Source organism: Molothrus aeneus, chromosome 8 (assembly GCF_037042795.1).
Source record: "Molothrus aeneus isolate 106 chromosome 8, BPBGC_Maene_1.0, whole genome shotgun sequence".
Lineage (NCBI taxonomy): Eukaryota > Metazoa > Chordata > Aves > Passeriformes > Icteridae > Molothrus > Molothrus aeneus.
The window spans coordinates 28,329,674-28,355,665 of record NC_089653.1 but is presented as its reverse complement, the minus strand read 5'-3'; the positions used below and the strand labels follow the sequence as shown (position 1 = coordinate 28,355,665).

The 25,992-nt window shown below is 38.6% G+C and overlaps 1 protein-coding gene across 1 annotated transcript in view; it reads right to left on the bottom strand.

Moving 5' to 3' along the window:
* Positions 1–474: 474 nt before the first annotated feature.
* The window catches only part of FHIP2A (FHF complex subunit HOOK interacting protein 2A), a 34,045-nt gene continuing 8,527 nt past the window's right edge, over positions 475–25,992 (bottom strand). The window contains exons 3-17 of the mRNA XM_066554397.1: positions 24,308–24,477; positions 22,044–22,148; positions 21,575–21,697; positions 16,978–17,271; positions 15,918–16,114; positions 14,638–14,752; positions 14,456–14,532; positions 14,160–14,352; positions 12,786–12,955; positions 11,804–11,947; positions 10,025–10,115; positions 8,168–8,311; positions 5,474–5,614; positions 4,597–4,700; positions 475–4,507 (exon numbers count right to left, since the gene is read on the bottom strand). Coding sequence (XP_066410494.1) covers positions 4,402–4,507; positions 4,597–4,700; positions 5,474–5,614; positions 8,168–8,311; positions 10,025–10,115; positions 11,804–11,947; positions 12,786–12,955; positions 14,160–14,352; positions 14,456–14,532; positions 14,638–14,752; positions 15,918–16,114; positions 16,978–17,271; positions 21,575–21,697; positions 22,044–22,148; positions 24,308–24,477 — 2,174 coding nt within the window. The 3' untranslated portion in view covers positions 475–4,401. The remainder of the gene's footprint in view (positions 4,508–4,596; positions 4,701–5,473; positions 5,615–8,167; positions 8,312–10,024; positions 10,116–11,803; positions 11,948–12,785; positions 12,956–14,159; positions 14,353–14,455; positions 14,533–14,637; positions 14,753–15,917; positions 16,115–16,977; positions 17,272–21,574; positions 21,698–22,043; positions 22,149–24,307; positions 24,478–25,992) is intronic.

The following is a 25,992-nucleotide window of genomic DNA, read 5'->3' as shown; positions in this document are numbered from 1 at the left end:
AGTATATAAAAACATATATAGACCCCTTTACATAAAAGCCTTACTGAAAGGCCCAGAAGGAAGAAACGCTGCTCACTCACCCCCATGACATTTGTCTCCAACAAACCAGTGCTGTGACTGACACACTTTGCACTCAAATGCAATAGAAAACCGAGGCCTCGACCAGCTTCAGCCTTTGTGGAAGGATATCAGGGCTCCCAGGAAGGAGCTGATGTTGATCTGTGCCCAGGATGGCTCCAGCCTGCCCATTTCCCTCGGTTTCCCATTCTCCTGGGCAAGAGCATGCTGATTCAGTCCATGCCCTGCACAGCACAGCACAGGAACACATTTATCCCAGAAGATGCTGCAGTGACAGACTCAAAATAAATGAGGACTTCAGGATCAAAGGCATGATGTAAAATGTTAAAACATATTCTATCTCAAGGTCACCCATACAAAAATTATTACGGATTCTGTAATAATAGAAGCAGTTGCTTCACTGAAATTAATTTATTTTGAGAATATCCCTTTTAATCCTCCATGCATTTTTTAGCACAAAAAGCTGAGTTTTATCACAACCTCCTTCATAAAACTTAATATTGTATGTCTGGTAATGTGGCTGTTTCAACAATTCCTCATTGGAAATTCCCACATCTGTGAAACCTTGGTAACACTGTTAGTAAGTGACCTACACAAAGTTTATTAGAAAATTTTTACTGAATATCCTCTGTTTAATGTAAACAAGGCAGGAGGCAAAACAAGGAGTATATATTTTATATAATTACACTATTTTACAGGGCACAGAAAGCATTGAGGACATGGTTTGAAAACCCTGTATGATATGCAATATCAGATATGGATTTTCCATGTGGCCCCAGGTCTACTCCAGGACCCTTTAATCTCACCAAGTCCTTCAGGTTAGTATTTCTTCTAGCAAGACAAAGAGCACTAATAAAATGTCACCTGTGAGATAGCACAGCAGGTTATGGTAGAAATTACCATGCACTTACAAAGCCATTCCATGATTATTTGTGCCCTGTAAAATGAAGTGTGGCAATCTTTACACTAATCATAGTGTAAGCAAGCTTGGGATTCTGGTCCTTTTATATATATATATGTATATATATACATAGGTGATGTACAACCAGACTCAAGCTGTGCATCAAGTCACAGCTTTTATATTGCACAGACAAATATAGAGTAAGAACATTACACAGACAGAATCTGAATACCAGGAATATTACAGTCATAGGAGAACCTAAGGACAAACTTGTTCTACCAGAGCTAGCACATGGCTTATTACAAAAATTTCTAAATCAGAGGCTAAATCAAATACATATTATAAATGAAAAAAAAAATAAAACAATGCTTCTATTTACACACATGTGCATCAGGATTAGAATGTGGTTTGGATCTGCTTTTTGAAATAAAAAAATTATTCTATCCCATCTCAAGTATTTCTATCTAATACCAAGTGGCCCCATTCTCTAAGGTGATGAGCACTTTTTTTGCCCACTGACACCTGGAGGTTCTGCACAAGCCATGAACTCTTCAGGCCAAGTATTTTCTCTGGTGGCCCTCTCCAAGTAATAAATAACCACATACAAACACATGCACACAGAAACAAAATGGGCTCCTCAATGACATGCATAGATCAAAAAGGTGAAAACGTGGACCTGAACTAACTTCTAATCATTAAAAAAAAAGTGCATGAAAAATATCTCCACAAAAATAATTAAATGAGCTCCATCTCTTAAGAAAGATTAAAGCACTTTTACAAAAATAAAGGTCATTGTCATCAGGTATGATAATAAGGGTTTGTAGGCAGCACTCACAAAAGCAGTTTAGGCTAAAGCAACTTTAAGGATTGCTTCAGTTGTGTGAGGATGGATCCATGTCTTATAGATTTATCAACTAAGTAACATTTGGCTTCCAAGAGAACATCACTAATGTCACTGGAGACTGAACAATCCTAGCCTGAATTTAAGGGTGATCATAGTTCTATCTACTTATTTTTCTCATGGACAAGCTTAAGGAGCTGTGTTTGCAGCTCTGCAGTGTTTTGCATTAGAACACCACAGAGGCTGCAGCCTTTCAGGGTAATGAGTTCAGTTACCACTGAAAACAGCCAAACAAAGAAAGTGATGTTAATGCTTTCATTTGACATCAGGCAACTCTTGAATGGCTTTATCAATTCTTACATTACTTGGAATGCTTGTTCAAGTTTTGTTTAACATTTCACTCACTTTCCTTTATAGCAGTATTATCACTTCCAGTTTCCACTGAAATTGGGACATTAGAAGTATTCTGGATCATATGCTTAAAAAAAAATAGATGATTTGAGGAAAAAGTAATTAAGCTCAAGCAAAACCAACAGAGACCCAAATTCAGTAAAGCATCAGCATTTCTGCTTGACTGCTTAACTTTGTACACATAAAAAGATTGTGATTTGAGGAAACAATACTCGAAATTAAGCTTATGTTTAACTGTTTTGCTGAATTGGGACCTTATAAATAACAAATGTATGCATTAAACATCACTCTGCATAGACATCAACATATTCTAAACCATGTGTCAGGTATTAAGTAAACTCCTAATGTGGACTGTCTGCAATGCAGATCACTAATTATTTGCTATATTCAAGGTATGTTTCTCAAGAAGAAAAATGAAGTGTAATTTTTTCAAATTTTGTCCTACTATGCTACTTGGACCTGAAAATACTTTGCAGCTAAATGCAGAAAAAACCCAACAGGTGAAGAGGTAAAACATGCTTTTGTTTGCCAGAGAAATGTGTCCCAGTACAGGGAGCCACTGAATACAGATTTTACCTACCAAAACATTTCCCCAGTTCCAGAACTGCTTTCTCCAGCTGAACCTGTACTGGAAGCTTTTACAGCAGGATGCTCTTCACTGGTGACAAGAATAAATTTAGCCCATTAACGGTGACACTGCTCTAATTAACCTGCTAACTAAGAAGGACTCTTAACATCCAGCTTCCATAAATATTAAAAAACAAGACCTCAAAGGCATAGATAAAGAGCAGAATCTGATTCTAGGTACAGTCATGTAAATCCAGAGGAGTTCTAGTGACTGAATAAATTAGTCCATGTTTGCATATGAGCAATGACATCTGAAATGGGCATTAGCTGTGCAAACAGGGGGCAGGAGAGGAGGAAAGACAATGTAAACAGAAGGAGCTGAGCTCTACCTGGCCTTGCTCAAAGGAGGGGAAAGGGGTCCTACCCACGAGTGTGGGGAGCAGGACAGGTCACTGGGTGTGACTGCAAGGTCCAGCACAGCATCTGGCAGTGAGGACCCTCTGGAGGGCAGAAGCAAAGCACCCTGAAATGGCCTCTGCTTGCAATGCCAGTGCCTGCCCCGGCTGATGGCATTCTCAGGGAAAAGGAGTCACTGAGAGGCATTCCTGCATCCCAGCACTCTGAAAAGCAGGTGCAAATTTTGGTCCTAAATAAGTTATCAATGCTTTAAGTGAGTTGGCATCACTGTGAGGGTTAGATAAGCAATAAAAATGTCTCTCAAAAGAACAGAATGTTTATGCTGCCGATTTTCAAGGCACAAAAGATTCTTAAACCAATTCAGACTAATACCAATTTAAAAGAAATTAAAAATACTGTTTCAGCAACAACTACTGATGACCTATAATTAACCTATAATGTAAAGGTGACATGAGTCAAACAACTAGAGTTCCTATGTAAAAAGCTAAAGCAAATCTAGTTACATGAATGACCTGGAGACCAATCACATGGAATGACAGAGACAAACATGCCACAAACATGTACACTTCAGATATATTTGTTATGGATGTGATGCCAAATCAGGATTCATTTCTTTAGTATTGATCTTAGACTGATAGATTTCTTGGAGTAAACCAATGAGGAATCAAGCTGAGAGTTATACTTAAGATCTACCAAAAGCAAAATGATCCCTCATTAACAGTTGTATATGGATTGGTGGATTTTTTTTAACTTCTTCATTTTTAATAACATAGGTTGCAACTATAGGTGTGTTTTTCTTTCATACAATCCAACTGAAAAGAAGAAGAATTAACACATAAAAATGTTATAAAATTAATTTGCTTTTTTAAAAGTAATATGGTCACAAAGAGCAAATTGGTGCACGTGAGCTCCAGGACATACAAGAGCCCAAACTCTCTAAACATTGTCATCAGAATAACCAAGGTCTGATGGCTGTGGTTCTTCATGCAGCTTTTGCAGCTCTTCACACAGTGTCTAGAAATGCTGCCTGTTGGTTTCTCCCCAAATGCCTTTGCTCATGTTCTAAGTCCATTTGCAACATCTGGTGAAAGCGACTTGTCTTCCCAACATCCCCTTTTGTGCCGGGAGGCACCCCCTTGTCCCTGGCTGCTGTCGGTGGCCTCCGGGGGTGGCTGGCCCGGGCTGCTCAGGGCGTGGCTGAGGTGTGGTACTTGACAAAGGCGATCGCGGCCAGCTCCTTGCAGAACTCCTCCAGCACAATCACGCCCTCTAGTAACGTCATGTGGTCAATGCTGAGACGGGAAGAGAATTGCAGGGAATCAGGACTGGCACACACAAACCCAGCCACGCGTCTCAGAGAACGTGCAATGTGTTTACTCACATGGGCCCCTCTGGCTCCAAGCCCAGCAGGCGTTTTCTGACCAGCAGAAGTTTGGGAGTGAAATCTGGGATGCGCTGGATTCTAACCATGAGGTCTCCGACGACCTGTAAAGTGCAGACCATCAACACACAAAGTGAACACCTCTGCAGAGTGCCTGGCAGCAAGGTTCAATGGCAGCCTCAGTGCCCACTGCAGCATCCTCACAGGCTCACAGAACAGCCTGCAGGGAGGCTGCTCTGCCCAAAAAGAGGGTGAGTGAGTGCAGAAAGTAAAGAAATACAAAAGCCTTACTTGCTCTTGTCACAAATAGCATTACTTATTTTAATTACATCAATGATTAATTTGTCTTTTAAAATGTTGATATAGACAATCAACCAGTGAATTCCTGGGCCTAGGGAAAGCACAAGGGGAGAGAGTGAAGGCTGTATTTTGGAACAGGGAGGGCTGCTGGGAGAAAGGGAGCCAAGCCCTCTGTTACTATTGGGCAAGCATCATTAACAGGCTCCTGACCAGCTTAATAACAGCTGGTGCATGGGGTAAGCGAGGGACTCTGACTGAGGACACTGCAGTGACAGGCACCCAGCCAGCACTTCTAGGATGCAAGTCTGGCAGGAAGAGATGGAACTGGAGAAGAAGAAGGGGACTTTTGATAAATCCAGGACTTAACTGTCAAGAACACCATTCATCAGAAAGAAAAAAGAGTATGTGCAGAGATACCCATGTAGGCCCAATCTTGATTCGAAATCAGCTTTCAATGACAAACATTTACCAAATTAAAATACCCAGCAACTACTACCACGAATGACAAAGTTATTAAAACATATTACTGCTGTACTTATTGCTGTGTAAGTGTGTAATTATTGCTGTGTTTACTCACCCGGACAATCACAGAGAAGAGAGACTTGCAGCCAGAGGCGAGGTTGACATAAGGATCCAAAAGGTATTCGTGTATGTGAGGATGGGGAAACAGGGACAGTTTGGACAACACTGAAGTAACTTGTAAATTTACATCATAGGGCTGCAAAAAGAGGGAAACACAGTGCTTAGTTATTTTCATGCTGGCTTCTTTTCATCCACCTCATGTTTATTTAACTACTAGAACTTTTTACACAGGGTTATGAATACATAAAGATAAAAAGTTAGATTAGAAGACAGGCCCAACCTCTGCTTATCACAACAGCAGTGCTGTGAATATGACAGTTGGGCATTAGATGTTATTAGCTGTATTGCTGCTACAACCACTTGAAGCTTTTGAACACTTATTTATTGCAGGGCAAGTTCTCTTCCCATAAAATATTTCTTCAGCTAAAGAAATAGCATGGAATCAGCCTAGATTAAACATCTGCTTGCTTCTCGTGGGAAATTGTAAAGTATATGAGCTCAGGAAATTGCCAGAGACAAATCCATGTTTACAGCTAATATGTTATTTCTCTTCTACTTTATTTTTTCCTGGGAAAGAACCACTGCAGAAGGCCTGGCCATTTTGTGGCAGCAACCCATGGGAGATGGGACCAGTTCTGGGCTGGGAAAGCAGCAGTAAATTATGAGCTTCTTGTCTACCTCCCTTCCCCAAATCAATCAAATGGGAGAGGCAACACTGTCAGATGCTGGAAAATGCTTATCAGTCATAAGGAATAAAACAGTACCTAAATTTCCAGGAAAAAAAAGTGCCTAGTTTAAAGGATTTGACCATTCTAGTAAGAAACTTATTTCCATAAAAGCAAGCATTTTCACCATGGCTTCTTTATATTTCAAAACTTTTTTTTTTGTCTTTGATTTTGTCATCCCAGTGAAAACAAGGTGACATTTTAATTCAGCCCAGAATTTACGAACTAGTAGAACCTCCTTCCATTTCTTCAGTGGCAGAACAGACTAAGTTGACATGAGAAGGACAGACATTCCTTTGGTGCACCTCTGTGTCAATCAACCTTGCTGATGTAAGTGGATTACAGGGCCCTCATTTAATCTCTGACTGCGTATTGGCAGTAATACCCTCACTGTCATCGTCACACTGAGGAGGATTCAATGACCTCAAATTCTCATCTTTATGCTCTCAAGTTAGCATCCCACTGAAGAATAAGAGAACAGATTCTTCCCCCTTTTAGATCTGAGAGATTTGGATGAATTCAGCCTCAGATTAAGACAGATGCATTTAGCCATGTCTACATGTCTAAGCTCTCATTAGCTGACTCACCAGAGATCTGACACTTCATACACTGCCCACACACAAACATCTCCTGCCATCTCAGAGCTCCCAAGTATCTGCTGGTCTCTGGATGGTTCCACAGAGGGTGGATCCTGCAAGATCTGTGTTGGAACCACAAACTTCTGGGAATATCTTGGACACCACAAAAATGGCAACAGATAGCTGAGCTCAGGCACCTGAGTGGAGCTTTCAGTCCACAGAGTTGAGGAAGCTGAGTGATTCACTTTGCACTGAAAGGGACACCTACCTGCCTTTCAGCCTAAGAGCCCCGGGGACTACTGGGGCTGCTTTGACAAAACTTCCACTGACTACATGTGCCCACATAAGTAATATTTAGGTATCTTATTCTTGAACTTGTTACCACACACTATTGCATTGCAAAGTTGCCTCATAAATCTTTTGAAATGAAAGCACTTATTTCTTCCAGTCAGTGGCAGTTATTTCTGCACTTGGCACTCCAGCAATAGATTCATCCCAATCTCCTAACAAATGAAGCTTTCAGCCCCTGGACCACAGATGTTACAGGTAAAAGAGATCACTACATTTTGAGTTATTATTGCAGAGTTATTCTGCAGAGAGAGACAAAAATTCCTTCCATAAATCTATTCACTGCCTACCTAGCTGAACTGTAGGAGAAGGTCTTTAGAGCTGTTTGAGTCAGCCAATTCATTAGGAAGCTTTGAAGGTATGAGCATTATCTGGTGTTCACAAGAGGAGAAGGAAACAAAGGAGTAACACGTGCTGCATTGTTCTGACAGATTGCTGTTGTGATTCCAACTAATTGAGAGCATTAAAGAAAGCTGCTTCTTCACACAGAGCTTTTATTTCTGTCCATGTGTCAGCAGACTCAGTTAAATGGCCCCATATCAGATAAATTCTAAAAAAAAAATCCCTGTAGCTAAAAAGATTAAACCCAGCAAATTTTGAAGTTCAGGAAATTAAAAAAAATCTTAGGGTACAGTCAGTTCCACAGAAATTTGTAATAGCAGGAGAAGAAGGTAGTGTCTAGTACATGAGGTCTTTGAAACAAGTTACTTCACTTGTGTGCCTGAGCTATCTTCTGTCAGAAAGGAGGTTAGTGAGAGCTACCTCCTCTGCAAAGCTTTCTGGTATCACGGATTCATATCAGAGTGTTCCCATGAACACTCACAGAGCTGATCTAGAGGCTACTCCCGGCTTCCTGCACATGTTCCCTGTGCACTTACATGTGCAAATGGCTCTTGTCAGGCTTATGACCAGGGAAGGGCACATTACACATAATATGTCTGTAATAGAGTGATGGGAGTTCACAGGACCTGATGGCGATCAGCTCTTTAAAAGTGATGAAAGTATCAGAAATGGAATTCTTAACTTGTTTTTTCTTACCTGATCAAGAATCCTCCCCATTCTTTCAAACAGAACTTTCAAGAAGTGTCCTTCAAAAAATGACGCTTCCAAATTGCACTTTTCCAAAGACCTGGGAGATCCAGGCCACTCCCACCGTAAGCAAATGACACAATAATCCCGGAACTACAAAACAGTAGGGAGGAAAACACACTTCAATCTCCATGGAAACCATTTCATTTCCTTTGATAGTCCATACACCTTAAAACCATAATCTGTAGCTAAATTATAAATCTAAGCTCAAAAAGATCAGTCATTCTAAAGTAAACATTATCAGTAAAACCACATTATCAGCAGGCACCTCATTTTTCTGGGGATATTCCTGCTACTAGGCTGGTTTGAGAAGCAGTGAGTGGAGAACAGAGCTCCCAAAAAGCAGCTGGGGCCAAAACACAAAGCAATATCAACAATACACAACCTAATCAGGGTTCTTTTGAAACAGAATTGCATTCTTAACCATCTTCTTGAGAGTAGATTTCCACACTTCTACTGCATTATGTATAGCTAATCTTGCTATCCAAACCATTCTGCTCTCTGATTCCCAGGACAGGAAAGGCATGTGTACATGCAGGACATACAAACTAAAAGTATTTCAGGGCTTCCTCTTCCCTCTCTTTGTTTCCTAACACCCCTGGCAGTCATTCTCTACCTTGCCCCATATTTGCTTTGTGCTGTCCGATGCCTCACTTGCAAGGAATTACACCTTGAAAGGAGCACAAGTTGAAGCAGAGAAAATAAAGAACACAGGAAGAAACAGAAGCAAAAGAATCAGCAAACAGACTCAAAAATTCTGCATTGATTGTAGCTTACCTACTACTGCAGGCTTCCAGGAATAGCAATAAGGAAGCAGAACAGCTATTTGGATGTAATAACAGCAACAGGCAGGGCTACTCTTAGGGGGGAAATATTTTAACAGTAGCCATATCATCGTCAGGAAGTGACAGAAACCAATTCTGCTCTCTAATAGCTCCCAGTACACTCTTTTTCCCAAGACATGAATGAAAGACGAAGATGATAAGTGGTTTCTAGCATCCAAGAATACAACATAGGGGAATTTTACATCAACCTTTGTTTCCTTATTCTCTACTTTTCTATTCCCTTTCTTTTTAGGAGAGACTACAGATGAAGCAATATAAATACAGAAATTCAGTGTCCCATCTCTAGCAGCTGATAACGTAATTCCAAGGTTATGGAATTTTTGAATTACCTACTAAATACAGCTCTCACTTACTCTGTTCCTTTGCATAAATTTTTCTATTCTAGAAGATTCCCAGGGTTTCAATAAGAAAGCTGCAAACAGTGACTGTCCTCTGACCAAGGAAACTATGGTTGTAAAGGCAAAACTTGCATTTATTTTTAAACAGTAAATCATAAAGCTTTCCCTGCCTACCCCACCTCCCAACTTCAAACCTGAATGCCTTAGGCTGTGCATTCCCTGAGATGAGCCTTTATTTGCAAAGTCCCAGATTGCATAACTCCTATGCAGCATTTTAATTTCTCTTAGTTCTTTCAAACAGCTTGGCAGGCAATTCTCCAAGAGAATGCAGATAAATGCAGAAGCAAATTAAGAATCTATCTGCAGTTCAGGTTTTCTCTCACTGTATTTTTTTATATGAATATTAATGCATTTAATGTCATCCATTATTCCCACTAGTGCAATACAAGGTGAATTCATCATCAAAAGATCTCCAAAGGTAAGTTTTCATTAAAAATGAAAATTGAATTTTCCCATCTTCCATTACCAAAAGATGCATTTAATAGGACTATTTACAGAACCATTTGTATATTCTCACCAGCATTTCAAACTCTCAAGGACTAAAGAAGAATTCACTGACTTACTTGTCTGTGGGCATCTCTGAGGTAAGTATCATAACCTGTACCCTCCACATGGTATGATGACTTTGCTTCATCAGGTACAAGACAGAGAAAACTGAAGAGAAAAAAAGTACATTAATGACTATATTCCACAGAGCACCAGATCAATACTTCCTCATCATCTGTAGCAGAGTACACACAATGCTGAACTGTCTGGCCAATTAATCCACACACTCTACCAGAACTTTATGTGAAGAACAGAGAGCACCAAATCTATTTAAACCTACCTATTCCAACTACTATAGGTAATAACAAGGTATACACTTGAGAACTTTTGTATCTGGCATGAGAGGCAAAGTCATCAGTGGAAGCATTTTCTGAGAATCAGCAGACAGAGTGGAGATTAAAGGGAATAGTCATAAATAGGTCAAGTATTTGCTAAAGGTCAGACTCCATCTTACTAGAGCTAAAAGAAAATATACTTGGGAATAAATGAGCCAAAAGAGAAGGAGAATTACAGTTAAAATTCTTCTTAACCTACTTCATAGGTAGTTTTATTTACCAGTTTGTTGTGGCAAAAAAATGAACATCTAAGACACACCAGGATTATCTGCACATAAATGTCCCTTGTTACAGCTATAATTGCCTTTGCCAGGTGTGTAGTCAAACACTCTGTCCTTATTACTTCATCAATATCTGACGTAAAATGCATCAGGAAATTCTGAATAATATTAGTAACTTTAAAAAAAAGAAATTAAACCCATTGAAATTTCTGGACAGAAGATAAAACCCCATCTTTGGACCCTGATTCCAAATTTCAGCCTTCATTATACCCCAAGAACTGCTGGATGCTCCTGTAGAATTTATATACAGAAATATGTAGTATCTGACTTTCCATGTGGAGTTCATCTTATCTCAAAAAATACAAATTTGCAGGACACTGCAAATCAGAAAACATTTCTATTCCCTGATGCAGGTTACACGAGGTGAATTTAGGAGAATGTTCTTTGTATCTTTGCTCCAAACCATGTCCACCATAAACTATAAATAGGGGGAAAGAGGGCAAGAAGTGATGATGTCACGGTGTCCTGGCTGTCCCTGGGCTGTTTGCTTCCTCTGGCTAACACCTTTGATTATTTCTGGGCAGGCAGATAGGTCAGCACTGACACACCAGTGCTGCTCTGCTACCAAGTACTGACAGAGCAAACAGCCCCCATCCTAATATTAGTTCCTAAGAGAATTACCACCACTAAGTTGCTTAAAGCAGAGCTTGTCCTCCTTGTGATATCCAATTTGCAGTGAGTCTGACAGGCACTGAGCTATGTCACAGGTGACACAGGTGCCCCCTGACTTTCAGGGAACAGAAGGTTATCTCTAGCATGGCAGTTATTTCATTTTATGTCTGTGTTTATGGAACTTTGAAGTTCTAAGGAAGTTTGAAGGTGTTTTTTCCCCTGAAAGTTTTATGGCAAGACTCCCCAGACTTGTCCAGGAAGGTTAAGTCCTGTAACAGCATTTTAAGTACAGCAAATATTTCTGCAAAAAGCGTCTTTTATAATTGTGAATTCTGAGTATTCAACCATTAGCTGCAAAGTTCTTCTATTTTTCTCATTTATGTTGAATTAATGCAAGCTCTAATCTTTCAGAAGTAGCTTTCTGATAAAATGGCACAATTTCCTTCTGTGGAGTAATTTTCCCAGCTGGCACAGAATAACATCCATTACAGAGTACACATTTAATTTGCACAGTGTGTGCAGACACCCACACATTCAGACATTTCCTCAAGTCTTTGTTTCAACTCACCTATTTACAATTTTATGAACTTCAGTCTTCCCATCATTTTTCGGATGTTCTGGACTGACAGGTGGAGAAGCACTGAGCCACTCCTGGGTTGACAATGTGTTATCTGGAGACAGATCAGTAAATAATGGATCTTCCTCCAGATCTCTGTGAAATTACATTAGACAAAAACATAATCATCCACAAAATGTTATGGAAGGCAGGAAAATCTCTGGGTCACAAGGCAGGCTGTTTTTCTTCTCTGAACAATGAGGATGTGTTCCAGAACATAACAATATCCACAATGTATTACATAATTAATATGCAGAAGTACCAACCTTTGCAAATACCCAACAATGTGAACAACAGATGAGACATTTTTGACTTGGATAAAATTACTGCATCAAGTCTCTTAAAACTTCTTAGTCATATTTGTCATGTGAGAGAGTTCTACTCCAGGACATATTTAAATTATTCTAGATGACTAAAATAGTTTGTGTGGCCAGTCCTTACCTCTCCTTCACTAAAACATTGAGTGATAAGAGTTACCTAGCATATATATTTTATGTAGTGCCTCAGTATTTTATTTATTTATTTTATGTAGTGCCTCAGAAATGTTCTTCCATCAAAAATCACTAGGAACATAAATGTAAGCAAAACACTGAAGTTATTGACTGCAAGAATATTCTCACTGATTGCAATAAAATATGCATAGATTTAAGCTTGGTAGATGCATAAATAAATTGAGACACGAAGACCTCTGAGTGTTTATTGTTCTGCAAAGAGACTTGTGGTAATTTTAGATTTTCTGTTCCTGTTCTAAGAGTTTCCAAGTTGCTGATGTAAGCATTTCTGTATCACTTTATGGATATGGATTAATACATAGAGCTCTCAAGTGCTCTCCAGGCTCACTTTTCTTTCAATTACTGAAAAAAAACCTGTTTTGTTCTAAAAATAAGGATCCAAGTTACTTCTTGTGAAAACTTCTCTTGAAAATGAAACTTACACTGCTCCAGCAATCTGTCCATTCTCTACCACATCTTTATCTTCTTGACAGGGAGGCTTGTATTCCATGTAGTTTCTTTCTTCCAAATTTCTCAGAACCAAATTATAAAGGATGTGCTCATTGGGTTTTTGCAAAAGGTGCTCAAACATTCGTAAAGTCATTATGCTGATCTGCAACAGAAAGAGTAAAAACTCAATAAACTGATGCACTGCTGCCTTGTGCTTTTTGCCTTTTATCTGCTTTGTCCATCCTAGAACACTGCAATTACTTATTGACATCATGGAAGGAGACAAAATCATAAGAAAAAATAGGAAATTATGATGCTACATGTGGTATGAACATGGATGATGAGTTCGCATACATTTGAAAATCACTATGGGAATGCTTTTGTTTTTTTCTGTTAAAATACCTGTTCTGAAATCTGTCAAAATAACAATACAAAGAACATACAGAGAACTCAAAATTTAGCTTTCTAAAGTTCTACAGTTAGATCCATGGTGGAAGATGATTATCATTGTGCAAATGAGACCCACAACAGGACTTAAAGTTACCAATAAATACCCAAAAAAAGAAAGTAATACTGGGATATTGTAACTAGATCTACAGGATAAGATTTTTACATGGAGATGTTATGTAGGCTTTTAAAGGAACACTGACTTTAGGCAATACAAAGACAATTTTTCAAGACTGCTTGAGAGTGCTTAGCTTTGCAAAGATAACTGATTTACAGAGATAACTCATTCTGACAGTGTGAGCAGGTAAGCATACTGAATAAATGGATATGAGAAAGCACAAATTTTTATTTCAGGCAAGCTTGGTTTTTATTTGAAAAAGTAGAGGCTGAGGTTGTTTCATGGAAAAAACGAAGCAAGCAGCTTCTGAGGAGGGATTTTACTGAAGTAAATTGTTTCAATGATGCTTAGTGTATGCAAAAAGCCTAAAGTTATCACATCATCTTTTAATTGGCATTGCATATATCCTCCAAGCACACTTAGTTTTTAATCCGTATCTTATATGATAATAAGACAGAACTGACACAACATGGAAAATAACAGCAACAAATGAAAATGCAATTGCAAAAACTCAGTTCACTATATCTTACAGACAAGCAAGTCTGACTGGATATGCATAGTGGACACACAAATTCACAAAAAAAATCTTTAGCAAAAAAAAAAAAGGAAATATTTCTAGGTGGAGAAAACAGATTGACTTCATTTTCTAAAGGGATTTTGTAGGGCCAAGAGCCAGAATTCTCTTTCTTGGGGAAAAATGTTACTGGATACAAATATGAGAAGTCCTCACAACGGTGTCTTTACAGACTCTCCAGACTCCAGAACTGGCCAGCAGACACTCCTGTGTCAGATCAGCCCTCACCTCATCAGAAATGTGATCACAGTGCTCGATCAGCCTGTGCCTCAATGGATGCCTGTTGATGTCTGTCAGGGTTTCTGGCTCTCTGTGCTCTCCAAGGATGAAATACACCAGTTCCTGCAGCAGCACATCCGAAGTCACCTGACGAACAATGCGGTGCAATAGTGCAGTTGATGTGAGGATTCCAATCTCTGAACTGAATGAAACATTTTCGTATCAGATATGGAGTGGATTTCCACTCCCCAAAAATCAGCTTGATTCAGACTCTGTTCTGCTGTGTCTTGTAGGATGCTACTCACGTTTGCATCAGCTGAGGTTCCATAACATCAATGAAGAATCGCTCCCGCACAGCTTTTGCCATAGCAACAGCAGTCGTCTGAAACAAAAGTACAAAATGGTGTGCCTCAAACTCAGAAGCTAGGAAACAACTGGAACTACTTATTTGCTGAATATATTTGTATCATCTGAACACATTTCAAACCTTTTGTGCTTCTTTGATGAGTTGATCACAGTAGTCAAACCAAGAAAGAAACGAAATCAATGCTCTTTTCCCTGGAAAAGCAGATGCATCTTCTTTGTGGCTGTAGGAATCCAAACTAGAGCACACAGAGAAAAAAATGTTTATTTAGTCTACAAGTAGTTGAAGAATCTCAGACTACCTTCTTATTGAACCTAACAGAATAATTAATGACCTACTTGTAATGAAGGGAACATTAAAAATGCTTTTCTGCTGATCTCTATGGATCTGGCAGTGCCATCACAACAAAGATATTCAGTGCATGCTGAAGGAAAAAGTGTTTCTAGAGTCAGAAGGGAAAACTGATCACCAACTCTGTTCTCCCAGAATACACAGACTACAGAAAATGAATCAGTAACTCCTGTAGTCACAGAACCATAAAACGAAGGCAATTGTTCTTCTCTACTCTGTAAGTGACCTCAGGCAAGTTGACTAAAACCACACAGCGTATACTTGAACTAGAGTGTATCTTTCGGAAAGAAACATCTATCTCAATTTAAGGGCTGTAAGGAATAACAAATACACAACTTTCTTTGGTAAAAAACTCCACTGTTTATTTATCCCACAATTTAAAGGTGTGAGTTTTCCCCTTCTAATTTCAAACTCCAACCATCAGAAATTTTGCTACGCATTTTGCAAATGCCTTCTTTTGTCTCAGTACTAACAGACCAGGAGCAAGTCATAATAATGAAGGCAGAGTGGGGAAGATAAATGTTTTAAGAATCTAAATTACAAGCAGTTAGGACAACAGGCATGTATATTTTGCTTCATGCTAATTACTTATGCAGCAACTCTTTCCTTCCTCTTTTTTTCTGTAAAAATTTTGCAACAACAGCCTGTTAACAAATAGACCCTTCCTGCCCCTCAGAGCAGCTTACAATGCCCACTGTGTACAGTGAGAAATTTATGCTTCCTAAATCCTTGATATCTGCATGACAATATTAATCCACACTTGATACTACAGTGACATCCTAAGAAACTGGTGATGTAATCCAGTGGAAAAACTTGCCCCCTGAGGAATTTCTGCCAGGGACTGGCAGGCAGACCTGGCCCCATGTCAGAAATCACAGGTACACTGGACACCTAAAGTGCACCACTGTGCTACAGCTCTATCTCAGCTCTGCCCTTGAGGCTTTAGCCTGTGTGTGTGGGAGTATTTTATACACATTATCTACCTATCAAATTATTTTCAGGGAAAGGTGTAAAGTCACTTTGAGTATTAAATACAAAAATAAAATTCTTACCCCCAGTTAATTGCCTCCACTGTTTCAATGTCTAAGGGATCCAGTGACTGAGGCAAGGCTTTGTAGAGGGTGGCCAGCCTGTCTGTCAACAATTCACATAAACAAGTGCTTTGAGTCAGGCACTTGGCAGCTGCTGGTTCTGGCAAACTCACCAAAAGCATGAGACCTTCACAGGCCTTCACTGCTATCCGGCCGTCCTGGCAGAAGGGCATGGGAGAATTAATCAGAGGGTGAATGAAGGCCACTGGAAATCAAGAGGCAAACACCTACCAAATAGAACTTCTCCACTCCCCCACAGTGACTGAATACATTGATTTTTGTTGCCTTCTGAGCCATTAACTCTAGTGAATTTGGATGCTACAAAATAATGATTTTCACCTGATTTTGTGTGAAATACAAGAATGCCAGCTGCAACCTTCCAGCTGACAGAACTAGAGCTGGAGGTCAGCTTAAGACCAAGATACCAAATCCTGTGAACTACTCATGTAACAATAATGAGGTACAGAGGTAGACTTGGTTGTCTGCTGTCAGCACTGCTGCAGCAATTACAGGCTTACCCAAACCTCTTCTAAATTTTCTAAAAGAATCTAAGTCTGAATTTGATGATTGAGCTGGGTAAGAGATACAACAGGCTTTTTTAAAAGAAAACCCACTCCTAGAGATAGCTCAGTGCTATTACAAAGAGAGTGGGTTTGGTTAAGTCAGAACAATTGAAAGTAGTTTTAAAAACATTCTCTTGTGATATATTTAACCTTCTGATTATCCTGTGTAGTTTTTCTGTGAAACATACAGCACCCTATACAAGTTTCTTAAAAAAACCCACTTATATTATCATCAACAAGCTTAGTATTAATTTTCTAAAACAGTATTTTTACTTTAATCTGAATTTACAAAGAAAATTGCCAATTTACAAAAAGTGCCTGCAAAAACTCTCACTTTTTATAGCTAAAATACAGTGGGTTTATTCACTCCCTCTGCCCACTTCACACAGCATCCAACTATTTCATTTTATCACACAGAGTGGAAAAAACCCTAAAAACCAAATAAAAAACCAACTCACAGGACTTTTAGTGAGGTTTAGTAGAGAATTCACTAAATTATAGTCTTGATTTGGACAAGCAGTGGAGGACTCAGGTGATGATGTGACATTGAGCTCATCCAGACTGAAGGAGAGCTCCTCTGCCTGCTGTGGGAGCTCATCCTCCTTCTCCATGTGCTCGGCCCCGGCAGCACCGGGCGTCTCCTCGGGCTGGCCAGGCTGCCCCGTGTCTGTTGTCACGGACTCCTGGTCTTTGATCATGTCTTCTGTGATGACACTTGCTGATCCTTGGAGAGCCATGGCTTTTAACTTACTCTGCAAAGCATTTTTTGGAATTACACAGCTGAAATTACTGTTCATCCTGAAGCAGGAGTTTACTAAAAGCAATTTTTTTAACATCAACATTTGAAGTAGTCAAGGCTGGATACAGTAACCATGTAAAACCTACAAGGCTGTGGGAGGGTGGGTGTTTTATAAACCTAGGACACTTTTAAATCTGCTTAAATTTCTCTTAAGCCCTATACATTTTGCTTCAAGGCTGAATATGCCATTTACAAAAGGATGACAGCTTTTTCTTTCACTACTGAAGGCATATATTCACTTGATTTGCCCACAATTTGATAGAGGTTTATAATTTATCTTATGGGTGGCACCTTTAGGACTTAGCATTTTTTTTTTTAATTCCTCTCTGTGTCAAGGCCTCACATTCATCTAATATCTGAAACACTATTTCCAGTCGGAATCACCCAAGTAAAATAATTCTAAATTTCTGGAGATTTTACCTTCAACAGGAAAGGGAAAGAAACACCTTTTCTGACAGCCAAATACTCTCAAATTGTATTTCTCAAGAAGAAAAAAATAGGCAGATTGAATGGACAAAGGTATTACAAATTAGTTTTGGGCACTGGATACTCTGAAAGGTCACAGAGAACCTTCTTGGAAGTTCCAAACCATCTCTGCTTTGCCTGAGAAAAGGCAACCCATTTGTCTTCCCATAAATCTGTCTCCAGAACATAAAAAGACATTTAAATTTGTGCTCTGTGATACCATGAAGAATCTCACAGAAAAGCAAAAACTCAGTGTTCTTCTGGCATAAGTGCAGGTGAGGAATACTTTATTGGAATCATAAATTAGAATGCAGCACAAGACATTTCTTTCAAGTGAGAACTGCAGTGAGATTATAAATCCAAACGGTTCCCTTCTCTATGATAACACCAAAATTATTACAAATATATCTCAAGCATTAATAATTGAAAAGACTAACCATTTGGGGTTAATGGATTTTAGTACAGACAAACCAGCAGGGACTGAGTACATGACAGTGAGGCAGCAAACTGGAGAGCTGCTGTGAACACTTGCTTGAGGGCTGTGCATTCATTGTGGGGAATTTGCACTGGGCATTGTGATGCACTCACAGAACCAATTCCCTGGAGAAGCAAACCAGTGGAGAAAGCAGCAGACTGCATGCTATAAAATAAGGATGCACTTTGAATGCAGTAGAAAAATTACTGCTTCAATATGTTTTGGGTTTTTTTTGACAGTGTGAAAAGTGCAAGGCTGGCAAAGCAACAAAAAGGTGTCTGTCTGAACCAAGTTTGCTATCACCAGAGCTTCTGCAGTCCTTCAGTATCAATATCATCAATATCCTCATTAACACACAGAAATATCTTAATCACAACAGTGACCCTTGCACATAAAGGTTGGAACAGCATTTCAATCCTGGATTCAATACTGTTGCTGGCACCACTCAAGCTGCAGGCACAGTTGTTAAAGGGAAAAGCTTTTTTTTTTTTCAAAAACTGGGCAATATTCTGTAAAATACTTATTTTATTTTACAGTGGCTTTTTACTTCCTTTCTGGATTCTTCTGCCATTTGAAAGGCCACTGTTTATTTAGCTAAAGCAGTGATGAGAGAACTAACATATATAAATGTATGAATGCCCTAGAAATGTGTCCAGACCTCATTATTCTTACGTTGGCAGGTGACACAAAGCAGTTTGTACATTGAATATCACACAGGCAGAATCTCAGTTTGTACATTGAATATCACACAGGCAGAATCTCAGTGTGTATTTAAGCTTCCTATTATTTAATCATGCAGTTCTGCAGCTCAGCTGCTCACCTGCCTCCTGCAAAGGTGCAAAACAGGATCCTGAATGACCTAATAGAAAAGGTTACATAAAACACATATTCAATGCTTTCTAAACAAAGTATTCATGAATTCAGCATTAATGAAAAGCAAGTAATATAAAACCACACTTTTGTATTTTTGTGATCTGTAAACATCAGTTTTAAAATCTGTGGTAGATGACGCCATGTCTAAATTCTGATAGATTTAAAAAGACTTCTATGAACCATCATGTGATATCACAGCTGATGAGAATCTCTACTTAATTTGTGGTGAGAAATATAAAGGTGATAATTCAAAGTACTGAAAGTAAAAGTGAATAGTAAAACTATTGTTCATGTTATAAAATGAAGGTACAACTATTTAGCTGCTATATTAGAACATTTTCAAAGTCTCAAGAACAGAAATTGAAGCACAGAGAGCTAAGTGTCCCTTTGCCAAGAAACAATCAATCAGTTGCAAGGAGTATCTCACCTAAGATGGGATGAGGGAAGTTTACCTTAAAATATAACCGAGGTAGAGGTGATAAATAAACATTACAATGTATATTCTTTCTCTCTGCACAAGAACTAGGAAAACTTAGTTAAAAAAAAAGGAATACATTAATACCAAAATAAAATTAGTATAGGGATCCTAAAGTTTTTAAAAAGTAGAATGAAGTTCTTTAAGTTCTTATTTCCACAACAGACATAACTTGCCCAAGTGGTTGTGCCATGTAGGCTTATTGGTTAAGCAATACAGGTGAAAGATTTCACCTATATTGATTAACCAATAGTATATATATTTATTTAAATTTAAAATATAAACCAGCATTCTACCAACAAACTATTTGGCATAGAATCATAAAAAGGAAGTGAGTTTGAACACACTCAGTTTTTATGTTCATAAAATCCTGTATAAACTGATTGGAAACAGTCAAAGAAAGAAGCAAAACTAACAGATACAAACACTCTCTGGAGAGATCCATCTGCATTTCATCTTATAAGTGTTAGAGACTGAAGGTAGAAATGCCACACAGAATTCTGTAAATTTACCCTTTCATGCATTTCAAAGTGATCAAGTTACAAAAGCACCTCTAAGAGGCCAGATGTGAACAACCAGAATATTCTATTCTAATGGAACACAATTCTGCACTCCACATAACTGATCTGGAAACAACCATCACAAGTTGTGAAGACAAATGCTGTAGGCTACAACACCTAGAGTAATACTGTGAAGTAACAGGAGCTACAAGAATTGTTTGCCAGCTTGCCTGAACTCCACAGCCAGCATTTTGTGGAACTAGAGACCCCTTTGAAACTTGGAATCATCTGTTTCTCCATGTCTGTTTTTTAAATATTGGAATCTTGCTATTTTGGGGAAGAACACTTATAAAATGGGACAAAACACTTGAGGTTCTTGTGACTGGGGTTCTCAGGTTTGATTGCAAGGGCACTATTTAAGAGGCTTAAACCATACAACTTACAAAATTAACACTAAAAGTAATCCTGGTTTAGAATTCTACCATATTTTGCATGTAATCTATGCAGTAATTTGCTTCTGAGTGCTTCTAATGTTTAAACATTAACTTTTCAATCCTCATACCATTTCTGCTGCTTGTACAACAAGCAGCAGGAACAATGACATACAATGGCCATCAGGATAATACTTAATTGAGGTAGAAATAAATTCAAGATGGATTCTTTACTACTGACATGCAAATGATAATCACATAATGGAAAAAAACATCTTTTTGCAGTTTAGCAGTTTCTGCTGTCACAGATCTTGTTTGTGGGAAGCTTGTAAAAAAGTCCTGAAGGAATATTTTTCAGCTAAGTATCATGTACTTAATAGAGACTGTGTCACAAAACAGAAAACAGCAAAGTGGGAGCAAAAGGCATTTCTAAATGGACTTTTATAAACCAATTTTTTTTTTATGCTTCTTCTAAATAGGAACTGAAAGTCAGTCTAGAAATTGTTTATCCTCTCACTCTGATTTCATAATGCCACATGTTAAAGGAGGCAGTAAAGACACAGGCTGTCTTGCAGATAGAAGATGGTGCTGTGTTGTAGATTGTGAGCTGGCACTGCAGCTCCAACATATGTGCCACTACCAAATAAGGGCCCAATCCTGCAGAACACTCAGCAACGTGCAAAGTTTCAGTGCCCCCTGCAATCTTTCCCTTGGTCTTTGTTGGGATGACAAAAACAACACAAGAAGGCCAAGGTCTCCTTCACACAGTGTTTTACACTGCAATTCATTTCCCTACTTTAAAGGCACTTTCATTGCAAAGGAAAACCTTGGGCAGGTGTATTTGTGAGCCTTGAATGAAATTCTTTTGAAAATCAGATGTATAAAGTCTCTGGGAAAAAAAAAATCTGAACAAGACTTCTAGTATCACAGGATAAAAAATAACAGATGTTATGAAAACTAAGTATGAATGTGACATCACCAGTTCTCCACTAGATTTTGTGTATGACACAGTAAATACTGTGAATTGATTTACTCACCTCAAGGAAGAAGTTCACCAGGTATGGATCCTGCTTCAGCTTTGCACATACTATACAGAGAAACTGAATTTCTTCATTTTCTGTTGGTGTTGCCAGAACCTCACCACACAACCTGATTAATTTCTGTCACATGAAGTGAAAAATTAGGACAAAGTTATTGCTTTTTCTATGAATAACAGACTGAATTCTTTCTCTATATACACATTACAATTATGTATGAGTATTGACTGGAACATTTGCTCTGGATTTAGACTGCTACGAACAAGTTTTCTTTATTATTTATGACTTGCATTGCAGTGGCAGTCCAAGACTCCAATCATCAGAACATTATAAAAAACAAACTGATATGGCACCCAAGCAATTTCCTTAATTCACTTGACAATGGAAGAATTAAAGATAACATTAGTTACAGCAGAATAAAAGAAACTCGTTGTGCAAAAATACAGTTTACTTAAAATCTGAACAGTACCTGCACTGGCCTATGCACATTTATGTGAGGAAGAAGAGGTTGCCGAATTCTTCCAAGAAGTTTTGTATAAAAAGCCAGAACTTGCTGTTTCATTCCTGGAGGACACTGAAACAAAAACAGATGAACAACAACAAAAATAAAATAAATGTGGAGAAAAATAAAGATGTAAATTTTTCACTCAGAATGGCTAATTAAACAGCAATAATTTAACTAGAAGTATTTTTTACAGGAATCATCAGTGAAGGTATTATTTTTATCAATATTAACAGAGATCAATAAAAAATGTTGCATCTCATTACTGTTTTCTCTTTCAAATTATTCATACTTTCAGTTAATTGCTCTAGGGCAAACTTCTACTAATCTTTCCAGAAAATTTTCTGTATCATTACGGTGATAAGGGGAAATTAACTCAGAATTAATTTGCTATGGGTCAGATGTCTTTTAAGGTACTGTGCCACAAAATCCAGCAATCCAGTGAGTCAGTACATACAAATACAGAATGATAAACTGTAAAAATCTTAATACCTACAGGAGGTTTCTTAAAGTCAGGAGCAATTAACCTTAGACAGCTAAAGTGTTTATAAATGCACAGATGGTCCAGGACAAGAGAAAGCTGCTGCTTTCCCTGAGCAGAATATAAATCACAAATATCTGTGGAACATGCAGACCCTTGTTCTACTGTCCCTAATGCACCACACCACATGGAAGGACTTTCCTATCTCCAGGAGATTTGATGGCTTGTGGGCCTTTATGTACCTTGGTTCCTAGCTAAATTCCCCCAAACTAATTAGTTAATAACCAATTTATCAACCACGTTAATAAATGCTGTTAATTTTAACCAACATAATTTCCCTCATCTGCATGTCCAAATGCAGCTGAGGTGGCAACCTGCAACCTAACCTGGCTTCCTTTCTAAGTAATTATATATAGATTTTTAATCCCTAATCATTGCTGAGTTGTCAAGCAATTCTTTGAAGAGAATGGCAAGATATGTACCATCAGGGCACATCCACAGTAATGCAGTAAGTCCAACTGACTGCTGTGAAAGGGAACCATTCATTTTGCACCAGATCTTTGCAACATCTTGCAAGCACTGAACTGTGTGTTTACTTCAGATGTATCAACTCACAAGTGGCAAAGTGTAAAGACAGGCTGTACAAGAATTGCCTGTACAGATATATTTGTATGAGTACAGAATGACTTCTCTCAACTCTTAGGAACACACCACTAATTACTCACTTCACATATGTCACCATTTCATCTTGGTTTCTTGACAACATTTAGAGATTACTGAACGAGCTGTGTTTCTGAGCAAGTATCTTTAATACAGCAGTGTTGTGGTTTTAAGCCCAGCTGGAGCAGGTGTTTTAGCCTGACTGTGGCACAGCTGGTACAGTAACTGCAGGTACTGTAGATCTCTGTCTCTTCCAGAGCAAGGAACATCTCAGGCTCAGACAGCCACTGTCCTGTATTGCCTGTTTATGTAAGATCGATTAAAAACTCATGACAATGTGTAAAAGATTGACTGAGAAGGAAACCTTGGAGAGCTCCATTTATCCTTGGAACAGGATAAACCATGCCTCCCCAACTGAGTCTGCACTGTGATACAAAATGTTCTAGCCCAAGTGCTGCCAAGCTAATTCACCCCATGATCCACCCAACCCCACACATTTCAGCTCAGAAATCTGCCAAGACAGACAGCAACGAGGATGGACCAAGACCATGAAGGTAACTTCATGTGTGCCACAAAACAGACATGAAGAACCACACAATACTGCCAAGGTATGAAAGCTGTCAGGGGATCAACTCAAATTAATGCTTTCTGATATCAAACTCTTTCTGAGCAATAGCTCAACACATTCAGAAAAGTTAATCAAAAATTTGTATTTAACACAGCACTTTTCACCCAAGAATCACCCAGCATTTAACAAAGGACTGAGAGGGATAATACTGTCTTGCAGTAGCCAGAAAAACTCTAGGCTGAAGAAAAATGTTTCTCCTACTTCTAGAGTTTCACCATCAGCATTATCAGAGTGGTGAGTCTCACCCCTGCCAGCACCTCAGGGGTTGTCTCACCCTGATCACACCTGTAAAAGGCTGTTATTTGTAATATGCTGGTAATGTATGTTGGTATATTTGTAATAAAGCAAGCAGCTCTTTGCTATAGTTCAGTGTCCCACACTACCACCTACTGTAGAACTTCAGTCTCTATCACAACTAAGAGCTCACACAAGAGATAATCTGTTCTGCTGAGAGATACATACATCAGCTTTTCCCAGTGTGTAGAGTGTCTCCAAAATCTTGTGATGTAGCAAATATTCCATGCATGGTCCTGTTTCACCCGATTCCCTCTCATTCTCTTCTTGAACTAGAATATCCAACATCTGTTCCAGGTGAGAGGGAATGTTCGTATCAGTCACAGGAGCTTTGTCATCTAAATAAAAGAAATAGGCAATTAAGAATGATTTTAAAATTGCCCTCATGTTTAAGTTCAGTTCCATATTTAAGACTTATAAACATGACATCTACTTAAAGAACTTTATATAGAGTGCAGGTTTTTAACATGTCTTAAAGAAAACTTTCAGAGCTGTATCTGAACATGTACACTGGAATATGAATTGGGCAGGTATCTGACCTTGCAATGGGGAAAAGGGGAAGTGCCAGAATTCAAAACATGCAGTAATTACACAGTCAGAAAAGGAAAATTTCTACTGCCAGAGAGCAAGTCAAGTGAGAGAAAGGTACAACTCTCAATCTTCCGTTTAGGATGCACTAGGTCTTGATAACTTCCTCTTTGACCCTTCATACAATATTCTCAAATCTGGCTTCTAACATCAGCCTAATTTGCAGCTAATCAGTTCCTCTAAACTAGTTAACTAAATAAATGGCTTTTCTGTTGATAACAACAAAGATAATTCAAACTCTCTGTGCTGTTTATTCTCCAAAAGCTTTTAAATTTCTCTTTTGTACTTTCTGCATTAAAATTGAATTCTTTCAAACTTTATGAAGGAAAGGGTAACATGTTGATTTTATTATATTAAAGTCATGAAACTGCAGTGGATTTATGCCACTGGAAGTAGGAGCTGGTATTCACATATTGCAAAACATATCCACACGTGAAGATTTTCCTCTTTTATTTTTTTCAGCTGAATTCTACATGAACAACTATCCTAGGGAAATGGTTACTACCGTTTATGCAATAATCTAAAAATAACTTGTCACTTGCATGCAACTGGCAACAAGATCACACAGGGAAACTGCCATGTCAGAATGATTTTGTTCTCTGCCACAAGCTCCAGTTGGCCTGGAGTGTTTTGCTTGAATTTCCTACACATAATTCTGCTCCTACTGCAGAGGACAGAAATATACCCACTGAGTGGAAACTTCTTTTTCAAAACACTTCTGAAACTCTGGGAGAGAGGTCAGCTTTTATTCTGCACCACGTCATTGCAGGTGTCAGTTTTCCCTGCCACCCTGTCATTTCCACCTTTGGAAACATCACATAGTGTTCCAAAAGATGGGTATTTGGAACCAAGGGTCACGTTGCAGTTTTACGAGTAAATATTGATACAAACAAGATCATCAGACACAAACACAGACTCAACAGCTCTTCCAGCAGAAGGTCAGAACTAATAGGCTTGAGGAAAGCATGGCAACATTCATTTTTAAAACATAACTGTTTCATAACTAGGTCCAAAATTAAAAATTTACAGGCTGCATAATTGTTGGGGGGAAAAACCAAACCAGGGAGGAGTTTTAAAAAAAGCAACTACAGCCATATTTCATCATAATATCTATTTTTAACAAGAGCAGTGTAACGTCTGAGTAAGGTTTAATAAAACTTGTTGTCTGTGCTATCAAAATACTTTACACTGAGACAAGACATTAAAGCACAAATAACTAATACTGAGCACATGGAATCCATCTGTGTCTGGTAAAATCTATGACC